We start from the raw sequence: 26,750 nt of genomic DNA, 5'->3' as shown, positions 1-26,750 counted from the left end.
GCAGCTGGTGTACCAAACACACATACAGTATGTTAGAGTGCTTTCTATGGAGCAGCAATAGAAGGACACCAGCAGTCTTTGTGTAATGCTGTACCTCCTGAGCACCCTTAGGAAGTAGAGTCTCTGCTGGGCCTTTTTTAGCAGCTCAGAGGTGTTCACGCTCCAGGTTAAGTCCTCCTCGATGTGGACTCCCAGGTAGCGGAAGGAGGACACACTCTCCACACAGACCCCGTTGATGATAACTGGTGGAATGTCCGTTTTATTTTTCCTCCTAAAATCAATGACCAGTTCTTGGGTTTTAGCCGTGTTTAGGAGCAGATTGTTCTCTCCGCACCACTCCGATAGCTGCACCACTTCGTCCCTGTAGGCAGACTCATCCCCCTTTGAGATGAGCCCCACCACGGTGGTGTCATCCGCAAACTTCACAATGGTGTTGCTGCGGTGGGCGGGGGTGCATGTATGTGTGTAGAGCGTGTAAAGCAGTGGGCTCAGTACGCAGCCCTGTGGTCCCGGCGTACATAGACTGAGAGGTGTGGATGTATGACGGCCCACTCTCACCCTCTGGCTGCGACCCGTCAAGAAGCTCTTAATCCACATGCAGGTATTGTGTGGAAGTCCCAGGCCCCCCAGTATGTCCACCAGTCTGTGGGGGAGGATGGTGTTAAAAGCAGAGCTAAAGTCCACGAAGAGCATCCGCACATAGCTTCCCGGCTGCTCCAGGTCGGACAGTGCAGCATGGAGGGCTGTAGCTACTGCGTCCTCTGTGGATCTTTTTGCCCTGTAGGCAAATTGGTGGGGGTCAAACCCTCTGAGCAGGAGTGATGTGATGTGACCCGTACCAGCTTTTCAAAGCACTTCATCACCTCCGGGGTGAGTGCGACTGGCCGGTAGTCATTAAGGCTGGTGATGTGGCGTTTCTTGGGCAGGGGGACTATAGTGGAGGATTTTAAACAGGATGGGACGGTGGACTCGGGAAGGGACTGGTTGAAGATCTTTGTGAAGACTCCAGCCAGCTGATCTGCGCAGTCCTTTAGGACACGCCCAGTGACGCCGTCAGGACCCGCAGCCTTCCTCGGGTTGATGGTCCGCAGCGTACGCCTCACCTCGTGCTCCTTCACTGTGAGGGTGAAGCTGCTGAGGACTGTGGGATGTGCTGTGGCCGCTTCAGGTGGCTCGGACTCGAACCGGGCAAAGAAGGTGTTAATGTCCTCTGCCAGTGAGGCGTCCCCTTCAGCAGCTCCGATGGTGGTTCTGTAGTTGGTGAGATGCTGGACTCCCTGCCACACCTGCTAGCTGTTGTTGCTGTCCAGGTGATCCTCAATCCTCCTCTTATAGTCAAGCTGGGCCTCTCTGATGCCTCTCCTCAGGTTGGCTCTGGCTGTGCTGTAGAGAGCCCCGTCCTCAGACCTGAGGGACAGGGCGGTGTCCCTCTCCTCCAGCAGCCGAAGGACCTCCCGGGTCATCCAGGGCTTCTGGTTGGGGTATATCCGTATGGGTTTGTCCACTGTGACAGTGTCTGTTGATATAACACAGAACACTGTCTGTGAACACGTTCAGGTCCCGGTGTTCAAAAATGTCCCAGTTAGTCCTGTCGAAGCAGTCCTGCAACTGCTGAGAGGCGTCATCAGGCCAGGTTTTAACAGTTTTAGTGATGCCAGGAGCTGATTTCCTGATGGTGGTATATGCAGGGATTAATAGCAGTGACATGTGGTCAGACTGGCCCAGGTGAGGTAGCTGTTTTGCCCTGTAGCCTAGCTTGATGTTGGAGTAGACCTTGTCGAGAATGTTAACTCCTCTAGTGGCACATTTAACATGCTGGTGGAATCTAGGGAGTGCTGCTTTTAAGTCTGCATGATTAAAGTCCCCTGCTATAATGTGGACTGCGTCAGGATATCTGCTCAGCTGGCTGCTAATACTGCCATGTAGTAGTCCAATAGCCAGCTTAGCATTAGCCTCCGGAGGTATGTAGACAACAGTCGTCACGACTACGGTAAATTCACGAGGGAAGGGCCTGCATTTAATAGTCACATACTCCAGGTCCGGGCAGCAGTGACTGTCTACAGCAGGGGTGTCCAAACCTTTTGCAAGGAGGGCCAGATTTGATCAAGTGAAGGGGCCCGGGGGCCAATAGTTTTTTCGGACATTTTTTAACCACAAAAATGTCATGCAAATACACACTGTTATAAAACAAATTTCATTGTCACAATTGTCTTTATTTTTCAAATGACAAAATAACCAAATATGAGTCACTCAGGCAGATGTGAACAACTCTAAAAACACAAATTCTGCCTTTCATTCATATCTGAAGAGTCAGATTACATTGAACAAACTGTATGAAATACCTTAAATTTACATGAGTTTAAAATTACTTTTGCCTCATGAACATTTTAAACGGGAGTTATAAGTAATGCAATGTTGTCTGTTATTATTAAAACTTAAAACTAGTGAATTTTGCTCTTGTCATTTACATTATCTTTCAGAAAATAATAGTTTGTGTCAGGTTTACAGGTCCATAACATCAACAGTCTTAACATGGCCACTTCGTAGCTTGCTTTAGTAATATTTATTTTTGACTCACAGTCCCGTGTGAAGAACCGCTGTTGTGATGCCAGTTCAGCTTGGAGCTGCTTCACTTTATCAGCGCGGTCACTCCCTGTTAGCTGGTCGTTTGTGTTCGCATGTTTAGTCTGATAGTGTCTCTTTAAGTTGAAATCCTTAAGCAAGGCAACCGTCTCTTTACAAACTAACCTTTAGGACAATGTAGTATTGCTCCAAATGTTCGTTTAATTTCCTTTAGAGGTCCGTTTGCGCGTGTTAGCACGATCGCGAATTAGCATATTTCCGCTAACTCGTACTGCCCAGTACTTCTTCTTTGCTGCGGGCCAATAAAAACTGGACCGCGGGCCGCAGTTGGCCCGCGGGCCGTAGTTTGGACACCCCTGGTCTACGGTCACCATATTAGTACACCAGTTGTTATTGACGTACATACAGAGCCCCCCCCCCCCCCCCCCTTGCTCTTGCCGGAGTTCTCAGTCCTGTCATGACGCTGTGTGGTGTAGCCTGCTAGCTCGATAGCAGGCTACACCACGGTATGAGTGGATGAAGCCAGGTTTCCGTGATCAGCACCATGCAGCAGTCCTTCGCGGTCCGGTTCGCAGACATCTGTAGCCTTAGTTCATCCATCTTGTTAGCGAGAGACATGGCGTTGGTGAGAAACAGGCTAGGGAGCGGTGGTTTGAACGGCCGCTTCCGTAGCCTGGTTAGCGCGCCGGCCCTGCAGCCTTGTTTTTGCCTCCTCTCCCTGCGCTGCCTTTGCTTCCTCCCAGCGGGGATGGTGATCCAAGGGGAGCCGGGGCGCCTGATGATATCCTCCGGTGTGTTTTGCGAGCGGTGAAACTCCGCTGTGACACTCAACTCGCAGCAAACTCCTATCCTGAGGAGCTCCTGCTGGTTGTAGGTGGTGTATGATCGACATACAGTGGGTACAAACACTAACAAAAACAAACAATGCGTAGATCGGGAGAGCACTGAGCCACTGCAACTGCGTGCGCCGCCATCTTGGCATGTGCCGTGGTCCGGTGCTGTCTCGGTGGAATGATTAGCTCTAAAGCCAGACTGAAAAGATTCATATCGATTATTGGCGACCATGTAATCAATAAGCTGCTGCGCTACTACTTTTTCCAAGAAGTTTTGCTATGAATGGGAGATTTGAAACTGACCTATAATTACTGAGACAGTCCGGGTCAAGATTTGGTCGCTTAAGTAGCGGTTTAATGACAGCGGTTTTAAAGGCTGTTGGCACTATCCCAGAGGAGACAGACAGATTAATTATATTTAAGATGGACGGTCCCAAAATTTGAAAAATTTCTTCAAAACGTTTGTCTGGAAGTTGTTTGTTTAGCCGCACTAACCAATTGTGTAAGCCTTTCAAGGGACACGCTTTTAAAATTTGAGAGGGTTATTGCATGATCGTCAGCGCCGGTAATCGGCGGTCTCGACTGAGCGATTTGAATGGTCATCTTGATCTCATCCCTAATGGATTCAATCTTTCGAGCGAAAAATTCGTCAGCTGAGTGGAAGGAGTTATCGGAGGTCGGCTGGCGTAGTGTTGGCTTTGCCACTGTATCAAATAAGTATTTAGGATTGATTTTATTGAGATTAATAACTTGCGAGAAATAATTAGTTTTTGCTAAGATATGCGCATCTTTATATTTCAGGAGGCTGTCACGTCATGCCTGATGGAAAACCTCAAGTTTGGTTAAACGCCATTTGCACTCATGCTTTCTACATAATTGCTTAAGTGTTTCATCTGTGAACCACGGAGTAGGCATTCTACGGCGAGTTTTCAGACGTAGCGGCGCTACAGAGTCGATGGCATTTAACAATGTCGCATTGAATTCATTTGTATGATTATCAATAGAGCCGATATATGCGGGAAATATGGCAGTTGCCGGCGACAGTCTCTCAGATAACGCAGTCGCAGTTACGGAGTTAATATTACGGCTGCTGTAATTCTGATTGCACTCTTGTCTTTGACAAAGAACTAAAATTTCAAATTTTATTAAGTAATGATCAGACTTAACAGTAGTGTATGGCAGTACTATTATAGTTGAGGTTGCCAGTCCTCGGGATAATACCAGATCTAAGGTATTTACATTCTTATGCGTTGCTGCCTGTACGGCTTGCGTAAAACCAAACGTATCAGTTAAAGTCTGAAATGTCGAAGTAAGTGGCTCTGACGGTAAATTCATGTGGATATTGAAATCGCCCATAATTATTATATTATCCGCATTTGTCACTGGATCAGCCACGAATTCTGAAAATTCATCCAGGAAGCCAGAGTAAGCCCTGGGTGGATGGTAAATAACAGCAAGATAAAATGACGGTATAGCGGTGTATCGGACAGTGAGAACTTCAAATGTTTTAAATACGTTAATCGAACGACGCCTAAATCTAAGATCGGAATTAGAGATGAGGGCGACACCCCCACCCTTTTTTTGAGGACACGCCACATGTGAGCTCACAAAATTTGGAGGCGAGGCCTCATTAGGCGGCAGCAGTTCATTAGGTTTTAATCAGTTCTCGCAAAGACCAAAAATGTTTAGATTATGTTCTGTGATGAGGTCATTAACGAGTACTGGTTTCGAATGAAGTGATCTAATATTCATAAAACCGAGTTTGAGTCTAATCGGTAGATCAGGGTTTGTATCGATCGGAGGATTTTTAAACGGAATACGAATACGATTGTGTTCTCTAGGCCCAACATTACCTCTAAAATGTTTATTAGCGCGGCGGGTACATACGACCATAGAAATTTGATAGTTAATATTCGGCAAACATGTAATATTATCTGGAATAGGCGCCGTTCCATCAACGAGACCGGTCAGGGTTGAGTGATTGGATTTGTCTACTACCTCAGTAGAAAGTGTTTCAATGTATACTGTAGCACTATTCAAATTGTGACGCTCTAGTCTACACAAGGGACTATGTGTATGCTGGGAATCTAGCCTAGCGCTAGTTAACTTTAACTTAACTGACTCCAAACCCATCCTAACAGGTGGCCTAGTCACCTGTGACCCGGCCTGCTCTAAAGTGACCTGTCATGAATGGCTCAAACAGAAATCTATATTCCTTGAAAGAGTGAAGGCACCTTCACGGTTAGGATGAAGGCCGTCCTTCCTCAGCAGGTCGGGGCAGCCCCAGAAGGAGGACCAGTTATCTATAAAATACAGTCCCTGCTTCTTACAGAAACCAGCCATCCATCGATTAAGGGAGACTAATCTACTAAACCTCTCATCAGTGCCTCTCGCAGGCAGGGGGCCAGAGACAAATACTCGATGCCGACTCAACTTTCTGGTGAAATCACAAGTCATCGCTATGTTTTTCTTTCTCATCCGTGTCCCTCTAGCAGGGACAACCTCTCTAAGAGAAGGGTGCAGTTGGTGCACGAAGCCGTACAAACCTCTTGATCCGCCGCCATACTTATGTGTCCAATGATCGACGGTAGACAGTAGACAAACAGCCATGAAGCCTCCGTCGAGAGCCGAACAGTGACGTGGTCGAAATGGCAGGGATTGACGAGCCGCGACTTTCAACAAAAGCAAACTCTCAAAAGTGGAGTAAAAAAGAAAAAGCAAGGAAAAACTCAAACCCCGTCACCAGATTAGACCACAGATAGGTAATGGGAAATGTGACTGCATCTCAACCATAACCCCGAGTTTTCTGACCCGACACGTGGTTTCATGAGGCGACGAGTGAGCGAATCCGAGTGGAGTAAAAAATTTAAAAAGCTAGGAAAAACTAGAAAAGAATATACAAATGTAGGAATGCAGATCGTCTATCTAGTGACGCCGCGGCGCTCTACGTGACGCTCTACGTGACGCTCTACGTGACGCTCTACGTGACACTCTACGAGACGCTCTACGTGGCAAACCGGAAGAGTTTTTAAAGGCCCTGGATGTTGTGGGGCTGTCATGGCTGACACGCCTCTAGAGCATTGCGTGGGCATTGGGGACGGTGCCTCTGGATTGGCAGACTGGGGTGGTGGTTCCCCTCTTTAAGAAGGGTGGCCGGAGGGTGTGTTCAAATTACAGGGGAATCACACTCCTCAGCCTCCCTGGTAAGGTCTATTCAGGGGTGCTGCTGCCCCCGCGACCCGACCCTGGATAAGCGGAAGAAGATGGATGGATGGATGGATGGATAATGACTTCCTGTGGTAATTCCTTTTTCGACCAGTTTCCTGGTGAGGAATTCTGGCCTGTGCTTCCACAGAAATTCATTATTTCTTCCCACTATGTTACATGCAACACAATATCAAGTGATGTGTTACCATCCACACACATTCACACGTGTTTCCCGCGGAGTTTTTCAACACAACGAGGTGTTTTTACGTCTACAAGTTACATCTGTAGACCGAATTCCAGTACCTCGGAATTCATTACCAAGGACTCTGCCGTCCTTACCAGGGACCCTCTTTTCCGTGGACTAAAAACCCCAACACGTCGCCAATGAAGAGACTTACCGGGTCTGCGAAAGACTTCTCCGAAGATTCCCGTCAATCGTCGCCGCCGAGAGGAGCTGAACTGGACTTCGCCGGCCTGGTGGATGAAGGTCGCTCCCCAGGGCTTTTTTCCAGCCATGCACAGATTTCGGCGTCTTCAACACCACTCGAATTAGCGAGCAGATTTCTTGGGATCCTGGACGATCCCCCAAGAAATGTTGGGTTCATCAACATTTTACACAAAGAATTTCGTCAGACCTAGAGTTGTCTTCATCAGGCCAACGACTCCTGCAGGAGGGCGCCCGAGACACACACACAGGATGTGTGGCCCGAAACGCGCTCTCCCTAGAGTTAGCTCTGCCTTTTATTGAGTTCAAGTCGTCAACATCTTAATGGGTGGAGTTTACACAAATGCATAGCTTCTTAAACAGTACGGGACATCTCATGATACTCTGACGACTTCAATAAAACAGGGATGTTATTGTTGCTCAGTGGCCTAGTGGTAGAGTGTCCGCCCTGAGACTGGAAGGTTGTGGGTTCAAACCCCGGCCGGGTCATACCAAAGACTATAAAAATGGGACCCATTGCCTCCCTGCTTGGCACTCAGCATTAAGGGTTGGAATTGGGGGGTTAGATCACCAACCGATTCCCGAGCGCGGCACTGCTGCTGCTCACTGCTCCCCTCTCCCCCAGGGGATGGATTAAAATCACACGGGGATGGGTTAAATGCAGAGGACAAATTTCACCACACCCAGGTGTGTGTGTGACGATCATTGGGACTTTAACTTTTAAAAGAGCAGTATGGTCGTCTCATGACTTTAGTTTATCAAAGACGTAGTCTTGGTGCGCATGGGATGCATACGTCTCATGGCGCACTCATGATTTTACTTAAACCAAGACATTTCTCTGCTTCAGCCATCTCATGATCTACTCATGACTAGCTAACCAAGGAGTTTATTGTTTGACGCGACTCATGACTCCAGTCATGTGCTCCTTAGCCAGCCACACGCTCCCAAGTCATGAGCACAAGGTCGAACTGTCACATACTGGAAGATCTTCCACACTTAGATACATAGAATCTAATGATAATATTTGACATATTTCCCAACAGACTCCTGCTTAAGACTGAAATTGACATAGTGAGCCCTATTCAGTCTCAGTCGCCACCACGGGGTCAGTGCAGGGCGAAATAGCAGCACCCTCAAATGGATATAATTGATGGTTTTAGTACCATATGCTCTTTTCCGGAACCTTAGTTCAAAATACGCTGGTCTTTTAGTGATCGGGAGAGCAAAAACAAAAGATCTGCAGGTTCTACAGTATTTTCAATTCGAGCTCCAGGCTGGTCATAATGGGAGGAGGATTCTTCCCATCTGCGGCCCTTTCCCAATGTTTTTTTTCTTTATTCCCGGCGGAATTTTTTTAGTATTCCTTGCCCTCCTGTGGGGTTAAGATCAGGGAATGTCCTCAATATTTGTCAACGGTGAGACTATTTTGTCATTAAGGGCTTTATAAATAAATTTGACTTTACTTTGACACGTAGAGAACTTTGTTTCAGCTATGGAGGTTTTCAGCACCCTGGTTAGCACGTCCGCCTCACAGTTCACAAGTGCAAGGTACTGCGGTTTCCTCCATCATTACAAAAGCATGCATGGCAGGACAACTGACCGCTTCAAATTGCCCATAAGAGTGAATATGAATGTGAATGGTTGTTTGTCTGCGAGATTGGGTGGTGGCCATTTCAGGGTGTACCTTGCCTACTGTCCAAAGACTACTGGGAAAGGTTCCAGCACACCAGCAACCCCCGTAAGGATAATGCGGTTCAGAAAATGGATGGATGTTTTTTTCAAAAGTGTTTGCAAAAAAGTTTAGCTGATTCTTTGTTTGAAACAATTTTCTGCAAAATCTCGTTAAATTACAGGATGGATGCAACCACAATGTGTTGTATGACGGGAGGCAGAATATAGTTTTTATTTGTCGTGGTGCCTTCTCTAAACAAAACTAGTTATTCTTTAAAAGGAACGGGGGGAAAATGCTGCAGATATCAGATATATTATTTAATCAATATTAAACACACTAGTTTTTTTGACTTTTTTTTTTTAGTCCTTATTTAGCCCCAGAACAGTACTTACCCCACATGCATTAATTTCACTAATTTAATGAAATGATTACTGTCACACATTATCAAGGCTGGTGAGGTTTTTCAATACTTATGGGTACAGTGGTTAAAACATGGTTCTGAAAAACAAATGTCTGGATTCGTTCAAAGACCCAGAGAAAGATCAGAAGAATGCTGACATACTGGATCCAGGCAAACTTGATGGTTTCCCAGAAGCCAGGATAATAGGTGAAGGCAAACAGTTAAAGAAGTAATGACTATGCACACGTTCACACATTATAAATTAATTTTGTATAATGCTGTGAAACAAACAGATTTGATGGTAATTGCATAAGAATAAAAAAAAACTTAGATCAAGTATACTATTTATGAAAGGATATCTAATGACCTCCATAGGGTAGTGAATGTCTGCAATAAGATGGAAAGGAGAACCAGCAGCCCGTCCAGTAGTCCACACCAGTGTGGGACAGGAAAGTACCGTGGTCACTGAAATAAAATGTTGAGTTAAAAAATAATTTTAAAGAACAATTTCATACAATAAATATACAATCGATATAAACATATAAAGAACATTTGTACGCATAAAACATAAAACTTATATAACAAATCTTGCACTACAATACTTGGAACCTTCTGCTGCAGCTGCAAGCTTCCCCTTCTCAATTTTGTTTTATGGTGATCATCCTTTTGACTGGACATTTGAGTTACAAATTGCATTGATCCCCACTGACCAGCACCCCTCCAGTCAGTTCTCAAACTCTGCTGATCCAATGGAGTGATTGGAGCCTACACTTATACAATCACTCAAGGACAAGCATAATTTACACGTTCATATCGTCAGCCACATGGTAAAATTGCCCAAGTCATATTTTAATATTTAATAAAAAAAAAACAAGTCAAGTCAAGTTTATTTATATATGTAGCCCTAAATCACAAGCAAGTCTCAAAGGGCTTCACATGTACAAACATTTACAATTATTCTTAAACATGCCCTGATCTAAAACTCCCAGGAGGGCAAGGAAAAACTCAGAAAACCCCTACTGGGGGAAAAATGAGAAACCTTGAGAAGGGACCACAGATGGGAGGATCCCCCTTTCAGGATCACCAGGCTGCAATGGATACAGAGAGGGCACATAAAATACATACTATAAAAAATCAAAGAAAAAGTGGATGTCCAAGTCAAAGCAAAGAGCTGCAGGAGGTGCCCTCGATTGTCCTGGTAGTGTCTTCGAGGAGGATAATCCGCTGCTGTTCCCTCATCTTAAATGGTCCACGAGAATCCAGACAGCCCGCTGTCAGCTTGGGTGTCACCTAACCACCTCCCCGGCTGGGGAGGGGTGGGAGGGGATGGGGGGAGGGAGCGAAAACACAAACTCCAGCCGAAACAGCCACTACAGGTTAATTAAAGGTGTCGAGTTACACGGTGGATAGGATGGTAAGGGATGGTGCGTGAGTGTGTATTGGATTTGGCCCAGACGAATTGGCTAAAATGAAATTCCAAATTTCAAAGCTTGACATGGAAGACCTGAAGAAGGGGGCCTGAGTAGGGGTTACTTAAATGTTAGTTCTTCAAAATTAACTATTGTTAAATTGGTAAAGGGTAATTTGTTGGTTGAACCAGTAATTCCATTCCCATTCCAAATTTCACCAGAAGATGGTGCCAAAGTCAGATTGACCTAACATAGTAAATTAATAGTTTAAAAAGTCATCAATTAGATGAAGACTTGTTCTGAGGCACAGCAACACACAATTTTGGATTATGTTATATTATTTTGTTTTGCTATAATATACTTTGAAACTGCTTTAATATTTTAATTTGCTAACTAGAGAAGCCCATGCTCATCGTTAGGGATGAGAATGAGACATGTTAATCACAGTTAGAGTAAGCTGCAATATACTTTATTTTATTCTGCTTTGCAATATTGTATAGTTAGTAGCAACTTGAGTAGCATCATAGCACTGATGTTTCATTTACACATGAATGTATTAAGAGTTGAGTAAGGCCAAGGGGTTGACAGTGATACCGTGGGTGGAAGACTGCAATCCCACGCTTGAGCTTGTCATAATACGTTTTGAAGATGCTTGAGTGTTGTAATCTGCTAACTAGGAGAATCCACGATCATAGTTATGATTGTGTTAAATTGACTATTGTGAAAGTATGTGTTATTATTGTCACGATGTTTAATCAATATCAAACATGTATGTAATATTGATGTTCCATTTACACATGAATGTATAAATGTGAGCGAAGACAAGGAGGCGGAAGGGGTTAATGGTGATACTAAGTGGTGGAAGACTGAGATCCCACACATGAGCGTGACCCGAGGTCACGTTCATCCAGTTGAGTTCCAAACAAAATGCTCTTTGACGGAACACAAGTCAGAGAAAAAACATTTGCAAAAGTCACGTTGACGGACAGTTGAGCAAAGAGCATCGCTCTCTCTCGCCCAGTGGGCTCTCCCGTCAGGGGTTTGCCCCTGCAGGCTACTGCAGTGGGTCGAGAATGCCGATTAGACAAAGATAGATTTCATTCTTTCTGAGATTAACCCAAGCTCCGTTAAGATGAATTTATACTATCTTCAAATTGGACTGAGTCAGATTGTAAGCTTAAAGACAGGCTAGGAGATACAGACCTCGGTGCAGGAGAGAGGAGCCATTTTTAGGGCGTCGTCATCTCCATTCTTTAGGCCAGCCTGTTCTTTTAAACAGAATTCGGATTGACAGTGATACCGTGGGTGGAAGATTGCAATCCCACGCTTGAGCTTGACTTAGAGGTCACCAGCTTGTCAAAATACGTTTTGAAGATGCTTGAGTGTTTTAATCTGCTAACTAGGAGAATCCAAGATCATAGTTATGATTGTGTTAAATTGACTATTGTGAAAATATGTGTTATTATTGTCACGATGTTTAATCAGTATCAAACATGTATGTAATATTGATGTTCCATTTACATATGAATGTATAAATGTGAGCGAAGACAAGGAGGCGAAAAGGGTTAATGGTGATACTAAGTGGTGGAAGACAGATCCCACACATGAGTGACATCGGTCACGTTCATCCAGTTGAAGCCTAAACAAAATGCTGTTTGATGGAACACAAGTCAGAGAGAAAACATTTGCAAATGTCACGTTGACAGACAGTTGACAAGATTTGGGAGTGGGAAACAGGATGAAGCATCCCTGAGAAAATTGTTACTTCCGTGAGAACATGGTCACCTCATCTGGTTGAATCCGGTTGAGACCGGCCGAGATGCAGGTGCAGTCTATTTTGGAAGCATTTGGGTCATCTGAGGCCAATGTATGACGTTTTGGGAAAAAAACTGGTACGTGACCAAGCAGGCATAGCACCCACGAACTGGACTGGTATAAAAGGTTCGTTCGGACAAAGAGCATCGCTCTCTCTCGCCCGGTGGGCTCTCCCGTCAGGGGTTTGCCCCTGCAGGCTACTGCAGTGGGTCGAGAATGCCGATTAGACAAAGATAGATTTAATTCTTTCTGAGATTAACCCAAAGTCCGTTAAGATGAATTTATACTATCTTCAAATTTGACTTACCGTGCATCGCTCTCTCTCGCCCGGTGGGCTCTCTCCGTCAGGGGTATGCCCCTGCGGCCACTGCCGCGGGTCGAGAACGCTGATTAGACAAAGATAGATTTCATTCTTTCTGAGATTAACCCAAGGTCCGTTAAAATGAATTTATACTATACTTATACTTTTAAACAGAATTCAGATTTTGGAACAAAGAGAACTGATCACTCGACTTTTCCACCAAACAGCATTTTAGACCTCTAGCCTCTTACCCTTTTTTACTATATTTTTTAGTTTTCAACCGAGAGAACTTCGAGACTGAATAATTTTTACTCTATGGAGAATGGTGAGTGGAAATTATTGTTAGTTGTTCAAACAATTGAAACTCTTAATTCTCTTTCTTGCTTATTCATTAAATTTCTACTTTATAATCATTTAATTTCGATTAATGATTATTTTGATCTTTTATGCTTTAAATCTCTTTTGTTTCTCTATCATAGTCATACATTAAACCGTTCAGTTCTTTTTTAAATGAAGACAGCTTTAATCCTTGGGTGCACGCTAGTGTAAAACGAGTTCCTGCAGTCTTAACAAAGACAGCTAAATCTATTCCGAGCGGTTGACAAAAGCCCCAATCATTATAGGAAAGAAGAGCCGCTGAAACGGCCGCGATCGAGGAGATCCTGGGTCTTGACAAAGTAGACCCAGGTTTCGTTGATTTCAGCGTGACTGGCGTCCGGAAATGACGGAATTAATCTAACAATAGATTAGTTACCTGAACAACGGTTAGACTTGGAACGAATCTTCTTTCCGTCCGGCTTAAATCAATTCTCGTCTCCCCTACAGACTGCGTTACTGCAGAGGGGCTAAAGTACAAAATTTTACCCTTTAAACGGAGAGCCGGTCACTTACATCAGATAAGTGCACGATTGACAAAGGCCATATCATAGAAATGTCTTTAAATGTGTCTTAAATGTTTCTACTGAGGTAGCAGATCTAATATCCATTGGTAGGGCATTCCAAAGCTCTGGAGCCCGAATAGAAAATGCTCTAGACCCTGCAGACATTTTTTTGGCCCTCAGGGTCACTAAGAGACACCTAACCACCTCCCCAGCCGAGAAGGGGTGCAAGGGGATGGGGGGAGGGAGCGAAAACACAAACTCCAGCCGAATCGGCCAACACAGGTTAATAAAAAAGACCACGTCATAAAAATGCGTCTTTAATCGCGTCTTAAATGTTTCTACTGAGGTAGCAGTTCTAATATCTATCGGTAGGGCATTCCAAAGCTCTGGAGCCCAAATAGAAAATGCTCTAGACCAGGGGTGTCAAACTCATTTCACATTGTGGGCCACATGCGGCCTCGGTAGATGTCAAGTTGGCCGGACTGTTAAAATTATACTATGGTATAAATGCTATAAATCACCAAAATATCATGTCTTTCCTTTTTTTTAGTGTAAAGAAGCACAAGATCATGAGGAAAATGTTTAAATTTAATGAACATTCGTTTTACAAAACATTTCATGAAACACCTCAGATTTCCTTAGACAAATGTCTAAAATGTCTTCGACTGTTGTGGTGTCCATCATTGGCACCAAGTCAAGAAACTCTTCAGTAACAGTCAATGTGTCATCAACTCCACAAATAAATAAGGACAGTTGTGCCACGTCTGTGATGTCAGTGCTCTCGTCAATTGCAACGGAAAATGCAATGACTTGACTCTGTTTCAATTGGCTGTCTAAATCTGCTGATAGGTCCAAAATCCTCTCTGGTATAGTGTTCCTCGTCAGGCTAATATTAGCAAAAGCTTGTCATTTCTCGGGACATACAAGTTCAGCCGTCTTCATCATGCATTGTTTAACAAAGTTACCATCGGAATACGGCTTTGATGCTAATGCTATTGCGCTGGCAATTAGTTAGCTGGCTTTTACCGCTGCTTCACTGACTTGTTCGCTCTGGATGAAAGTTGATTGCTGTTTCCTCAGACCCGCCTGCAATTCGTTGATTTTATCTCTTCTCAATTGTCCTTGCAAGCCGTCATATTTTTCGCTGTGAAAAGTCTCATAGTGGCGTCGAATATTATATTCCTTCAATACGGAAACTTGTTGCAAACACACCAAGCACAAAGGTTTTCCGTGCATTTGTATAAATAAATAGGATGTGGTCCATTTTTCATTAAAAATTCTACACTCCGTATCTACTTTTCTCCGTTTGGATAATGACATTTTGGCTAATGAGGGTGTAGGGGAGGGGTAGAGACCAGGGTAGAAAGAACGTCGTAACAAGCAGCAATTGCCGCATTGCTACCGTCTGCTGTGTTGGGTCTGTCCTCTCTGATCAAAACAATGTTGTCTTCCACTCTGATCAAAACAGTGTGTCCCATAGCGGATAATCCATGAATTGCATATTATTCAACATATTAATTCCATGTCTTTTATGCATTTTTTCACTTTTAAATTATCCTGCGGGCCTGATCGAATGTGGGCCTGATCGAACCTCGTTCCGGCCCGCGGGCCGTATGTTTGACACCCCTGCTCTAGACTAGAATAGACAAACTACGGCCCGCGGGCCACATCCGGCCCACGGGGCTGTTTAATCCGGCCCGCCAAACCTGAATGAATTCTATTAAATATTTTTCGGGGTTATTTTTCCTGCAATGACTGTGTTTCGCCAGTAGATGGGGAAACGCCCGCCCGCGCCTTTACTCCCGGAAGTTGTGTTAGAAAGCTCGGTGCACACTCACAAGTGCGTGTACGTATTCAGTAAGTAGTACGGACCCGGCGCACTCCACGCTGTATGTTCTATCAGTGCCGAATTTCGAGTGTGAGCTGTGACGTCAGCATTCTCGTAATTCGCGCGCTGAGTTTTCAGATACAGTTTTACATTGAAGCCACCCACACACCTTCCCCTGGAATCCGTCCATTAAAATGAGTGGCCCAAGGAAAAGAAAGGTGGACACTGAGTGCCGAGTGTTTAAAAAAAGAGTGGACAATTTGGCTCGACCTACGTGTGTGAGCAGACGTCCAGCCACATGATCATCAACAAAGCCCGTCACAGATCTAGGTTAACGGACCAACACCTCAGCTCGATCCTAAGAATTGCAACAACACATTTTAATCCAGACTATGATGCACAAGCAAAAAAGGGAGACCAACAACACTGTTCCCACTGACAATGAAGGGGAGTTTCTCTAGTTTGTTGTAAAATAAAATGCATTTTGAAAATAATTTGTACAAATAGCAGGGATTGAAACTAGCGACCATTCTCATTTTCAAACAATGCAGGATGCTCCAGGACATTTATGCACCACCTGTTTGCGACTAATCTAAACTTTTAAAGTTCTTAAGGCCAACTTTAAGGAAGTGTTTCCCGTTTCCTCACCTCTGTCACCAGGTGTTTGTGAGTTAAAGCTTTGCTCTGATTTTCAGAGATGCGTCTGCGTGTTGCTGTTTTGATTTCTTTATTACTTTATTTAGATACAGTGCCTTGCGAAAGTATTCGGCCCCCTTGAACCTTTCAACATTTCGCCACATTTCAGGCTTCAAACATAAAGATATAAAATTTTAATTTTTTGTCAAGAATCAACAGCAAGTGGAACATAATCGTGAAGTGGAACGAAATTTATTGGATAATTTAAACTTTTTTAACAAATAAAAAACTGAAAAGTGGGGCGTGCAATATTATTCGGCCTCCTTGCGCTAATACTTTGTAGCGCCACCTTTTGCTGCAATTACAGCTGCAAGTCGCTTGGGGTATGTCTCTATCAGTTTTGCACATCGAGAGACTGGAATTCTTGCCCATTCTTCCTTGCAAAACAGCTCGAGCTCAGTGAGCCGGCCGTCCCTCCAAACTTTCATCTCAAACAAGAAGAAGACTGATCAGAGATGCAGCCAAGAGGCCCATGATCACTCTGGATGAACTGCAGATAACTACAGCTGAGGTGGGAGAGTCTGTCCATAGGACAACAATCAGTCGTGCACTGCACAAATCTGGCCTTTATGGAAGAGTGGCAAGAAGAAAGCCATTTCTCAAAGATATCCATAAAAAGTCTCGTTTAAAGTTTGCCACAAGCCACCTGGGAGACACACCAAACATGTGGAAGAAGGTGCTCTGGTCAGATGAAACCAAAATCGAACTTTTTGGCCACAGTGCAAAACGATATGTTTGGCGTAAAAGCAACACAGCTCATCACCCTGAACACACCATCCCCACTGTCAAACATGGTGGCAGCATCATGGTTTGGGTCTGCTTTTCTTCAGCAGGGACAGGGAAGATGGCTAAAATTGATGGGAAGATGGATGGAGCCAAATACAGGACCATTCTGGAAGAAACCCTGTTGGAGTCTGCAAAAGACCTGAGACTGGGACGGAGATCTATCTTCCAACAGGACAATGATCCAAAACATAAAGCCAAATCTACAATGGAATGGTTCACAAATAGACGTATCCAGGTGTTAGAATGGCCAAGTTAAAGTCCAGACCTGAATCCAATCGAGAATCTGTGGAAAGAGCTGAAGACTGCTGTTCACAAACGCTCTCCATCCAACCTCCCTGAGCTCGAGCTGTTTTGCAAGGAAGAATGGGCAAGAATTCCAGTCTCTCGATGTGCAAAACTGATAGAGACATACCCCAAGCGACTTGCAGCTGTAATTGCAGCAAAAGGTGGCGCTACAAAGTATTAGCGCAAGGGGGCCGAATAATATTGCACGCCCCACTTTTCAGTTTTTTATTTGTTAAAAAAGTTTAAATTATCCAATAAATTTTGTTCCACTTCACGATTGTGTCCCACTTGTTGATTCTTGACAAAAAATTAAACTTTTATATCTTTATGTTTGAAGCCTGAAATGTCGCGAAATGTTGAAAGGTTCAAGGGGGCCGAATACTTTCGCAAGGCACTGTATATTCTTTCACTGATTCTTCAAGATGATGTATTTGGTAAGAATGTTTGCCGTTTGATGTGATTTCGCCTCATAAGATAAACATCTTTCATGAATCTGACCTGCAGGCGCTGAAGTGATGGAAACTGTTATTCATAATAACAGTGTCATATTTAATGAGAATCACTGATAGTAGTTTGAGGTGAAATATTTTTTTAATGCTGTTAATAAATGCATTTGTTTTCAAAAAGCTTTTTGTGAATATCCATGCTTTACTACCTACTAAAGGCCAAAACCTTTTATGCTATGACCTTTACATGTCGTTTATATTATGTCACACAAACACTACATCCATCTGCTCCTGGTTCGGCCGCCCGGTCAAAATTCAGAACCCAATTTGGCCCGCAAATCAAAAAGTTTGCCCACCCCTGCTCTAGACCCTGCAGACTTCTTTTTGGCCCTCGGGCTCACTAAAAGACTAGCGTTTTGCGAGCGGAGGTTACGGGACGGAATGTAAGGAACAACTAGGTCGACGGGATACAAAGGCGCTAAGCCATGCAGTGATTTATTGGTTAATAGAAGAACCTTGAAGTCAGATCTTAAATCAGGCATGTCCAAAGTCCGGCCCGCGGGGCAAATCCGGCCCCCGGTCAGACTTCATACGGCCCGCAGCTTTGGTCTTATATGGCCCGTCTGCACTGTTAAACTGAGTAAAAAATCATGAAACTTGAAACTATAATTCCTCCTTTTACCAAAAGGTGGCAGCACCACTTTAATAATATCAGTCTGCATCCGTGCAGCGAACACCTCTCCGCTCATTTCTGCCATGCCGACTGAAAAAAAAAGAGGAAAGTTGACATTGAGGGCCGTCGCTTTCAAGAGAGATGGGAATTACAATACTTCATTGAAAATCAAGGCAATTGTGTTTGTCTAATTTGTAAAGAGACGGTTGCTTTGTTTAAGGATTTAAATTTAAAGAGACACTAACATACTAAATATGCTAACACACACGACAAGCTAACAGGGAGTTACCGTGCTGATAAAGTGAAACAGCTCCAAGCTGAACTGGCATCACAACAGCGATTCTTCACGCAGGCCTGTGAGTCAAAAGTAAATACAGTGGAGCCTCGGTTTTTGACCACAATCCGTTCCAGAAGGCTGTTCGAGAAGTGAATCGTTCCAATTCCGAATCAAGTTTTCCCATAACAAATAATGGAAAAGATTTAATCCATTCCAAGCAAAGAAAACCCTGCCAGAATGTCAGAATCAGTGAAAGAATACATCTAAATAAAGTACTAATAAAGAAATTACTAATAAAGAAATCAAAACAGCAACACGGTGACAGGTATCTGAAAATCAGAGCAGAACTTTAACTCACAAACACCTGGTGACAGAGGTGAGGAAATGGGAAACACTTCCTTAAAGTCGGCCTTAAAAACTTTAAAAGTTAAGATTAGTCGAAAATACGTAGGTGGTGCATCAAAAACCTGCCCCTGTACTTGACTTTTGATCTGGAGTTTGTCGAGAAAAACGTTTTGCTGAGTCTTCAAATTAGATGTCAACCTCTCCACTGTAGCCGCCCGTTCATGTGTTGACTGCTATCGTAGTTAGCATGCTTCGTAGCAAAGTGACGGCTAATATTGTACTCCTTGCAACCGTTTCTTTGCATATTAGACAAACCGGTATGGATCGGACTTCAGCAAAAAAATATTTTGTTGTCAAACTCTTTTTTTAAACACTCGGCACTCAGTGTCCACTTTTCTTTTCCTTGGGCCACTCATTTTGATAGAAGGATTCCAGGGGAAGGTTTGTGGGTGGCTTTGGCGTAAAACTGTATCTGAAAGCTCAGCGCGTGAATTACGGGAATGGTAACGTCACAGCCCACACTCGAAATTCGGCACCGATAGAAATAGAGCGCGGAGTGCGCCGGGTCCGTACTACTGAGTACGTACACGCACTTGTGAGTGTGCACCAAGCTTTCTGACACGGCTTCCTGGAGTAAATGCGCGGGCGGGCGTTTCTCCATCTACTGCGGAAACAGTCATTGCAGGGAGAATGACCCCAAAAAAATGTAATAATACAATTTATTCAGGTTTGGCGGGCCGGATTAAACGGCCCCGTGAGCTGGATGTGGCCCGTGGGCCGTAGTTTGCCTATGTCTGGGCTAGAGAGTCAGAAAAATGAATGACTGAAAGAGTGAACTCTGCCATCGAACCACCACCTCGGATGTTTGCATCGTATTACAGCAAGTATTTTTGCTCAAATGCGCCCCGGACTCTGTTGCTAACAGGGGTTAGCCATGATGTTGCATTACCCACAATGTTTTTGGTTACATCACGGACGACCTGGATTACTATTACTGTGTATGTGCGTCATGACTGCTCATAGACAGCGGCGGAAGCACAAGTTGAGGCAGTTTCAAGATCATAAATCACCAAATACATACCGTAATTTCCGGACTATAAGCCGCTACTTTTTGCTCAAGTTTTGAACCCTGCGGCTTGTCGTCCGGTGCGGCCTATCTATGGATTTTTCGTGATTTTTGTGATGACTTGATCACTCGTAAAAAAGGCTGTGGACAGCTGTTGTGCGGCACCGCTTTGCTGGGCGGAGGGATATGTGACACGGTCACTGGGGAGAAGAGTGGTGTGTTGATCGCATGTCCATCCGCCAGGCAAATAGTGCCATATAATTCACACAAAGAAGAGACAGAACGAGATCAAGAGGGACATTACTGAAGAAAGGAAGCTTTTATACACAAACCCTCATTATGGGGGACAAAATAAATGCATGTGATGCCGCTTTTAAGTTAAAGGCAGTCGATTTGGCTCTTAATGTAGGAACTACAGCTGCTCATGCATTGTAGAGGTTTCTTCCAGTCACTTGGGGGCAATGGGCTATTGTTGATGGCATCTTGTTGCGTCACCCTTTTCTTTATTTATTTCCTGGTCACGTCTACTCTGGAGCTATACGTGTAGCGTTTAATGTAACTTAGCTCTTTGTGCATGAATAAAATTAGCATGAACAGACCCTCATCATGGAAAATGCGAGAAGAAATGCATAAAAGTGACAACAAAAGAGAGACTGAGAAAGTGTGTGGCGAAGTATCAAGTATTACAATCAGACACTAAGGAGGAAGACCGATGATTTCAGTGCACAGGAGGAAGCAGTGACTTTTACTGGTATTTTTTTTCACCAGTCCAGTTAGTGTTGTGCTACCGCATTGCTGCTTTGTTACCACCGCGTCTCAGTGACTTTTACCGGTATGTCTTTTATCCAGCCCTATTAGAGCTGTTATTTCCGTGTTGCTGCGGTATTACTGCCGCGTCACAGGCAGTGTTTGGAAAGAAATGTAAATGTAATTAAAACTTTATTTAGGCTTTCTGTGTACCGTCTTTCTTTGTAAATAACTCCCACGCACATGCAGCTTTTAGTACGGTGCGGCTTATTCATGAAAAAAACCAAAATCTGCCTCGAATCTTTGCTGGTGCGGCTTATAATCAGGTGCGGCTTATAGTCCAGAAATTACGGTACATTAATTAACAACACGTCGATGATCAAATTAATTGTCAATTATTTTGATTGTCCACATCGTTGTGCTCAATCTCCTAATTTTGGCAGCGCGAGTATGTATAGCCTAAGATCATGAAGCACCAAATAAATACATTGTCAAGTGGCATGGTGGTACGAGATGGTGTAAAATTAGGTATTGAATTTGGCCCAGGCACATTGGCTATCCCAAAACATGTAGTAGTTCAAAATTTCACCAGGAGATGGTGTTAAAGCTTGACATATGGGTGACCTGATGGAAATGAACAAATCTAATAAATTAAATTGTTAGCAATTGGGAGGACACGACCAGTTCAAACACGTAGCAACGCACAATTTTGGAATATGAGTTTGCTATGCCGTAATTTTAAGATGTAACAACTTGAGCAATATCAATATATGTGTTTAAGTTGGAGGAACCCATTATTGTGTTAAGTACTATTATGTGTTGAAATTGATCTTTATTAGACAAGATATATGTGATTCATGTTGCAATGTTTTGTCCAACCTGTATTTAACATCGGTGTTCCATCCATACCTGAATGTATTAAGTTGAGAGGAGACATTAAGGGCTAATAGTGAAAGAAAGAACGAGCAAAACAGGAAACATCTGCATCCGGTGACGGACTGCGGTCAGGCGCAGTGGTTGCTGCTTGAAGCAAGGTTGCCAAGACAACCAGTGGTGCACCTACATATTCCGATGAGGTAATGCCAGAAGCCTATAAATATGTTGCCCGGACACAGAGTGGGCCTAGTCAGGGCGATGGCCGTGACGCTGCCCGGAGTAAAAGAACGAAGATGGATTCTTCATTCTTTTTGAGATTGAACCAAAATCTACTAAGATGAATTTCCAGAGTCTTCGAATTGGACTTTGTAAAATTTTAAGCTTCGAGGAAGGCAGAGGAGACAGCCGCTCCGGGCAGAAAGGGGAAGACGCCAATTTTACTTTTTTGGCTATGCTCCTCACGGCCAGACCTTTCCTCTTTTTTAAACAGAATTCGGATTTTGGAACAAAGGAGAGCCGATCACTCGACTTGTTCAACCAAATAGGATTTTAGACCTTTAGTCTCCTCTTTTGTTCTGAGTGGGTGAGTCTTTTTTTTATTATTTATTTTGTTTTTTCGACTTGTAATTCTTTTTCTTGCTTATTCATTAAATCTCTTCTTAAGCCTTAATTCGGTATCGATTATTTCGTATTAACTATGTTGAGCATGGTTTTATATGCGGTAATTACAACTTTAAAATGTCTTTATTCCCTATCATAGTCATTCTTTAAATCCGTTCAATTATTTTTAAAGTGAAGACAGCTTTAATCCTTAACATCAGGAATTGTCAGATCTGGTTCGAAGTAGTTATCTTGAGCTCAGCTAGGGCGAGGGCGCTCTAGTAAATTAACGAATCCTTGAGGTCTTAACAAAGACATCTAAAAATATCCGTAACATAACACAAGCATCAAACAACCGAAGGGAGCCATCATTATGGCGCGGTCATTTCGACGACTCGCCTCGAATTGAGTTACTCGGCTCGCGCGTCGGATGACTTGAGAGGGATTGGCGTCATATAGAAATTAGATTGATTCTGGTAGAATTAATTTAACTCGGGTGGTTAGATACGGACGAGTCCCTTCACCCCGGCTTATCGAACCCTTTGATGGGAAGCCGGTGACACTTTAATAAAAAGTGCGCGTTTGACAACATTAACAATCAATGATCAAATTACTCAATGATCAATGATTTTGATTGTTCACATTGTTGAGCTCAGTCACCTAATCTTGGCAGCTCGAATATGTATAGCCTGAGGCAATTGCTGCCTAGTAGAGTTTGAACTTGTGAACGGTCCATCCACTGACAGTAGTATGACAGCTTTTGCAAACTGTCTAGGTCCAAAATTCATATTATGCATGAAATATCAGCAGTATTGAACAAAACCATGAGCTATTTTAAACCTTACAGTTACGGCCCTGGTAGCGCCTCATGATGTTGTCGAGATCATAGGCACTTGCAAAGGGGCTGGAGCCTTGAATCACAGAAACCTTGAATGAAAAGAACACAAATAAGAAAATTATTCTGAGTGAAATGCATTTTCTTTGGATTCCAATTATTTGAGTCCACTACATTTTTGGTATATCTGATGTTTTTGTTTGACTGCTAACTCGTCTTGCGTACACTGACCAGTGCTGAATTTTTAACCAAATTCAAATTGACATTGCAATGTACTAGAATGCTATTTTGAAATTAAAAAAGGCTAAAATTTTGGACGTAAAAGTTGTCTGCTTCATTTTGGTCGGTATCAAAGTCAAAAGTCAAAGTCAGCTTTATTGTCAATCCCTTCATATGTCAAGACACACAAAGAAACCGAAATTCCGTTTCCTCCATCCCACGGTGACGAGACATACAAGTAGGCGACACAAAACAAAAACAAGAAGGCACAAACCATAAATAATAAATAATAAATAAAATGAGCGATGAATAAATAATAAACCAATAACCCAATAAATAAATGCTTTGTTTTATGTGCGGGCGTGTACTACAGAAGGCTCAAAATAACTTTTTTCCTAAGAGGAGCAGTTTTTCTCGCATTGTCGTCCCTTGGCTTCCACAGTTGTATTTTGGCCTCCCCTTTTACGACTGCGTGGTCTTTGAACACACCCTGGACATATTGCAGAATGCAAATGAGAAGAAAATCAAAGACAATAAGGTTAATTTCTAAAAATGGAAATTTACAAACACAACGGCCAGAGGTCGGCTTGTTGGAAAGATAAGCAGCACTGTATTTCCAGCTAGGAGGCCGACTCTTCAGCTGAGTGTGGCCGTTTAAACCACCTCCTTTTTGTAGAGGCGGCGAAGGTGCTACCCCAGACTTGGACTTCAAGGGAAATGTAAGTTAAATGAACCCTTATCCATTTCAATTGACTATATAACAATGTATGAACAATTCAGCTTGACTAAAGACTCTTGGACCGCATTGTGTTTGCGTATGTTGGTGACTGGTGAAAAAATAGACAGACGTGACAGCTGCAGAGAGGCTGTTCATTTCTCTTAAAACAGCCACGGAGAGGCTAATCCTTGTGATATGGTGAAGTAGAGATGTCCACGTACATTTTGGTGCCAATTGATAGCTGTTTTAGGATATTTTCAGTGATTGTCTTTACAATGATTTCCAATGGGGGTCTCTTCATTCCGTGACGTCATCAACTAAGACATGGAGAAGAGGGGTGTGTGGCCCTATTCCTTATTAAAAGTGGGCATTTCAAAAGCATTTTTTGTTTCATTATTTCACCAAAATGAATGGACAAAATAAAAAACGCTAATATTTTTCATTTCCCTGATAAAAAAACAAATATAAACTGGGCTAGTTAGTGAAAAATTATCCATCCTCGGATTACCCTCCGTTGAAAATCTGTTCATCTTCTTCCTACCACCAGTGTTGGGGAAATTACTTTCAAAGTGTAATTAGGTACAGTTACTAATTACCTTTACAAAAAGGTAATTGAATCACTAATTGAATTACTCCTTCATAAATGTAACTACTTACTAGGAAAATAACTATTGCATAACCTTTTCAAAAATGTTCAATTATGTAAAATAATTCAGATCTTTGAGCAGGTGTCAATACAGTTGCATAGAGTATAATGACATAGACCAGTACTTCATTTAAATTAATATTTTTTGAACAACTATGTAAAATAAGCATAAAAAATTGTCACACCTTCCAGTAAGTGTGTGTGTGTGTGGGGGGGGGATTTATAATAAATCTAATAAATTAAATTGTTAGCAATTGGGAGGACACGACCTGTTTAAATACATAGAAACACACAATTTTGGAATATAATTTTGCTTTGCCATGATTTTAATCTGTAACAGCTTGAGCAATATCATTATATATGTTAAAGTTAGAAGAACCCATTATAATGGCTAATGAGGATTATCTGTTAAATTGACTGTTGTGAAAACATGCTTTATTCATGTTGCAATGTTTAATCGATATCCAACATGTATTTAACATTGTTGTTCCATTTTTACATGAATGTATTAAGTTGAGAGGTGACATCAAGGGTTAATAGTGATACTAGGGGTGGTAATCAGCTGAAACAAGCAAAACAGGAAAACAGCTGCATCCTGTAGCAGAGAACAGTCATGCGCAATGGTTACTGTTTTGAGCAAGGTTGCCAAGGCAACCAGTGGTTCCCATGCAGGCATAGAGGAAGTGGGATGAGGTCATGCATTCCTAGCATGCCAAGAATGCCATGCATTCCAAGGATGCCATGCATACCAGGCATTCCACACATACCAATGAGGTCATGCATTCCAAGGATGCCATGCATACCAGGCATTCCTCTTGCTCCGATGAGGTAATGCCAGAGGAGCTGACGAGCCTATAAAAGCTTGGTTTCGGACGAGAAAAGGGCTCTTCCCTGCCAGGGCGATGGCCCTGACGCTGCCTGGAGTAAAGAACGCCGTTTAGACAAAGATGGATTTTTCATTCTTTTTGAGATTGGACTGAAATCTACGAAGATTAATTTCTAGTCTTCGAATTGGACTTTGTCAAATTTTAAACTTCGAGGAAGGCAGAGGAGACAGTTGCTTCTGTGGCAGCAAGGGGAAGACGCCAATGTTAGGGTGTTGGCTATCTCCTCATCAGCAGACATAACCTCTTTTTAAACAAAATTCGGATTTTTGGAACAAAAGCGAATTGATCACTCGACTTATTCCACCAAATAGTATTTTAAAACCTTTTGTCTCCTCTTTTGCTCTGAGATTGGTGAGTGGAATTATTGTTGTTTGTTCGAAATATTGAGACTTGTAATTCTTTTTCTTGCTTATTCATTAAATTTCTTCTTAATCCTTAATTCGGTTATCGATTATTTCGCACTAACTATGTTGAGCATAGTTTTATGTGCAGTAATTAGAACTTTAAATTTTCTTTATTTCCATATCATAGTCATTCTTTAAATCCATTCAATTATTTTTAAAGTGAAGACAGCTTTAATTCTTAACATCAGGAACTGTCATATCTAGTTCGAAATAGTTATCTTAAACTCAGCTAGGGCGAGTGCGCGCTAGTGTATATTAACGAATATCCGCGGTCTTAACAAGCTTAATTTACCCGAGAGTTACGAAGTTGCACCTAATCCTTTATGGGAAGAGCTTCTGTAAAAAGGACGTGGTCACTCCAACGTCGTGTCGTGGAGAGAGGAGAGCGAGAGAGAGATTGGTTTACTTTTACTCTGTGTTTAGACTTTTACTTATATTATTAAAGAACATATTACAGTTAATGCTCTGTACTGTATTACATTAAAATAAAGAACATATTACAGTTATTGTTCTATATTGTAGTACTCCACAATATAGAATATAGCATTACAGTTATTGTTCTGCACTGTATTATGCCACAGTAAAGAATTACAGTTTGCGTTTGTTCTTTTATTTATACTCCAAAGGTACTATACATGCACAAAACAGTGGAGGAAGGAATGGTTATTAAGGGTTTATGTAGCAAAAATATTTGGGGGGGGGGGGGTTATAAAGCCTTAACATTAAATAATAATGTCTCTACTTTGTGGATTTTCGTATTTCGCGGGTGGTCCTGGAACGCATCTCCCGCAAAAAATTAGGAAATGCTGTATTCTTTTAAAGGACACGTATCATGGGAAATAAACTTTGTTGCTTTTAAAATCATTTTCT

General features: G+C 42.8%; 2 protein-coding genes and 1 long non-coding RNA gene across 4 annotated transcripts in view; 1 reads left to right on the top strand and 2 right to left on the bottom strand.

The window, feature by feature from the left end:
* LOC119124129 overlaps positions 1 to 13,579 on the top strand; it is a 288,366-nt gene extending 274,787 nt beyond the window's left edge. Inside the window, exon 3 of the long non-coding RNA XR_005098195.1 lies at positions 13,543 to 13,579. This is a non-coding gene — a long non-coding RNA (uncharacterized LOC119124129). The remainder of the gene's footprint in view (positions 1 to 13,542) is intronic.
* The window catches only part of LOC119124049, a 793,622-nt gene that overhangs the window by 519,831 nt on the left and 247,041 nt on the right, over positions 1 to 26,750 (bottom strand). The gene's annotated exons all lie outside the window — the stretch shown is intronic.
* tmem231 (transmembrane protein 231) overlaps positions 8,941 to 26,750 on the bottom strand; it is a 100,796-nt gene continuing 82,986 nt past the window's right edge. For both annotated transcript variants that reach the window (XM_037253712.1, XM_037253713.1), the window contains 3 exons: positions 23,017 to 23,098; positions 9,500 to 9,605; positions 8,941 to 9,347 (listed from right to left, as the gene is read on the bottom strand). In XM_037253712.1, coding sequence (XP_037109607.1) covers positions 9,185 to 9,347; positions 9,500 to 9,605; positions 23,017 to 23,098 — 351 coding nt within the window. In that variant the 3' untranslated portion in view covers positions 8,941 to 9,184. The remainder of the gene's footprint in view (positions 9,348 to 9,499; positions 9,606 to 23,016; positions 23,099 to 26,750) is intronic.

The sequence above is a fragment of the Syngnathus acus genome, chromosome 6 (assembly GCF_901709675.1).
Source record: "Syngnathus acus chromosome 6, fSynAcu1.2, whole genome shotgun sequence".
Taxonomy (NCBI): Eukaryota; Metazoa; Chordata; class Actinopteri; order Syngnathiformes; family Syngnathidae; genus Syngnathus; species Syngnathus acus.
Note: the sequence above shows the minus strand (reverse complement) of the source record. Positions and strands in the feature narration are given on the sequence as shown.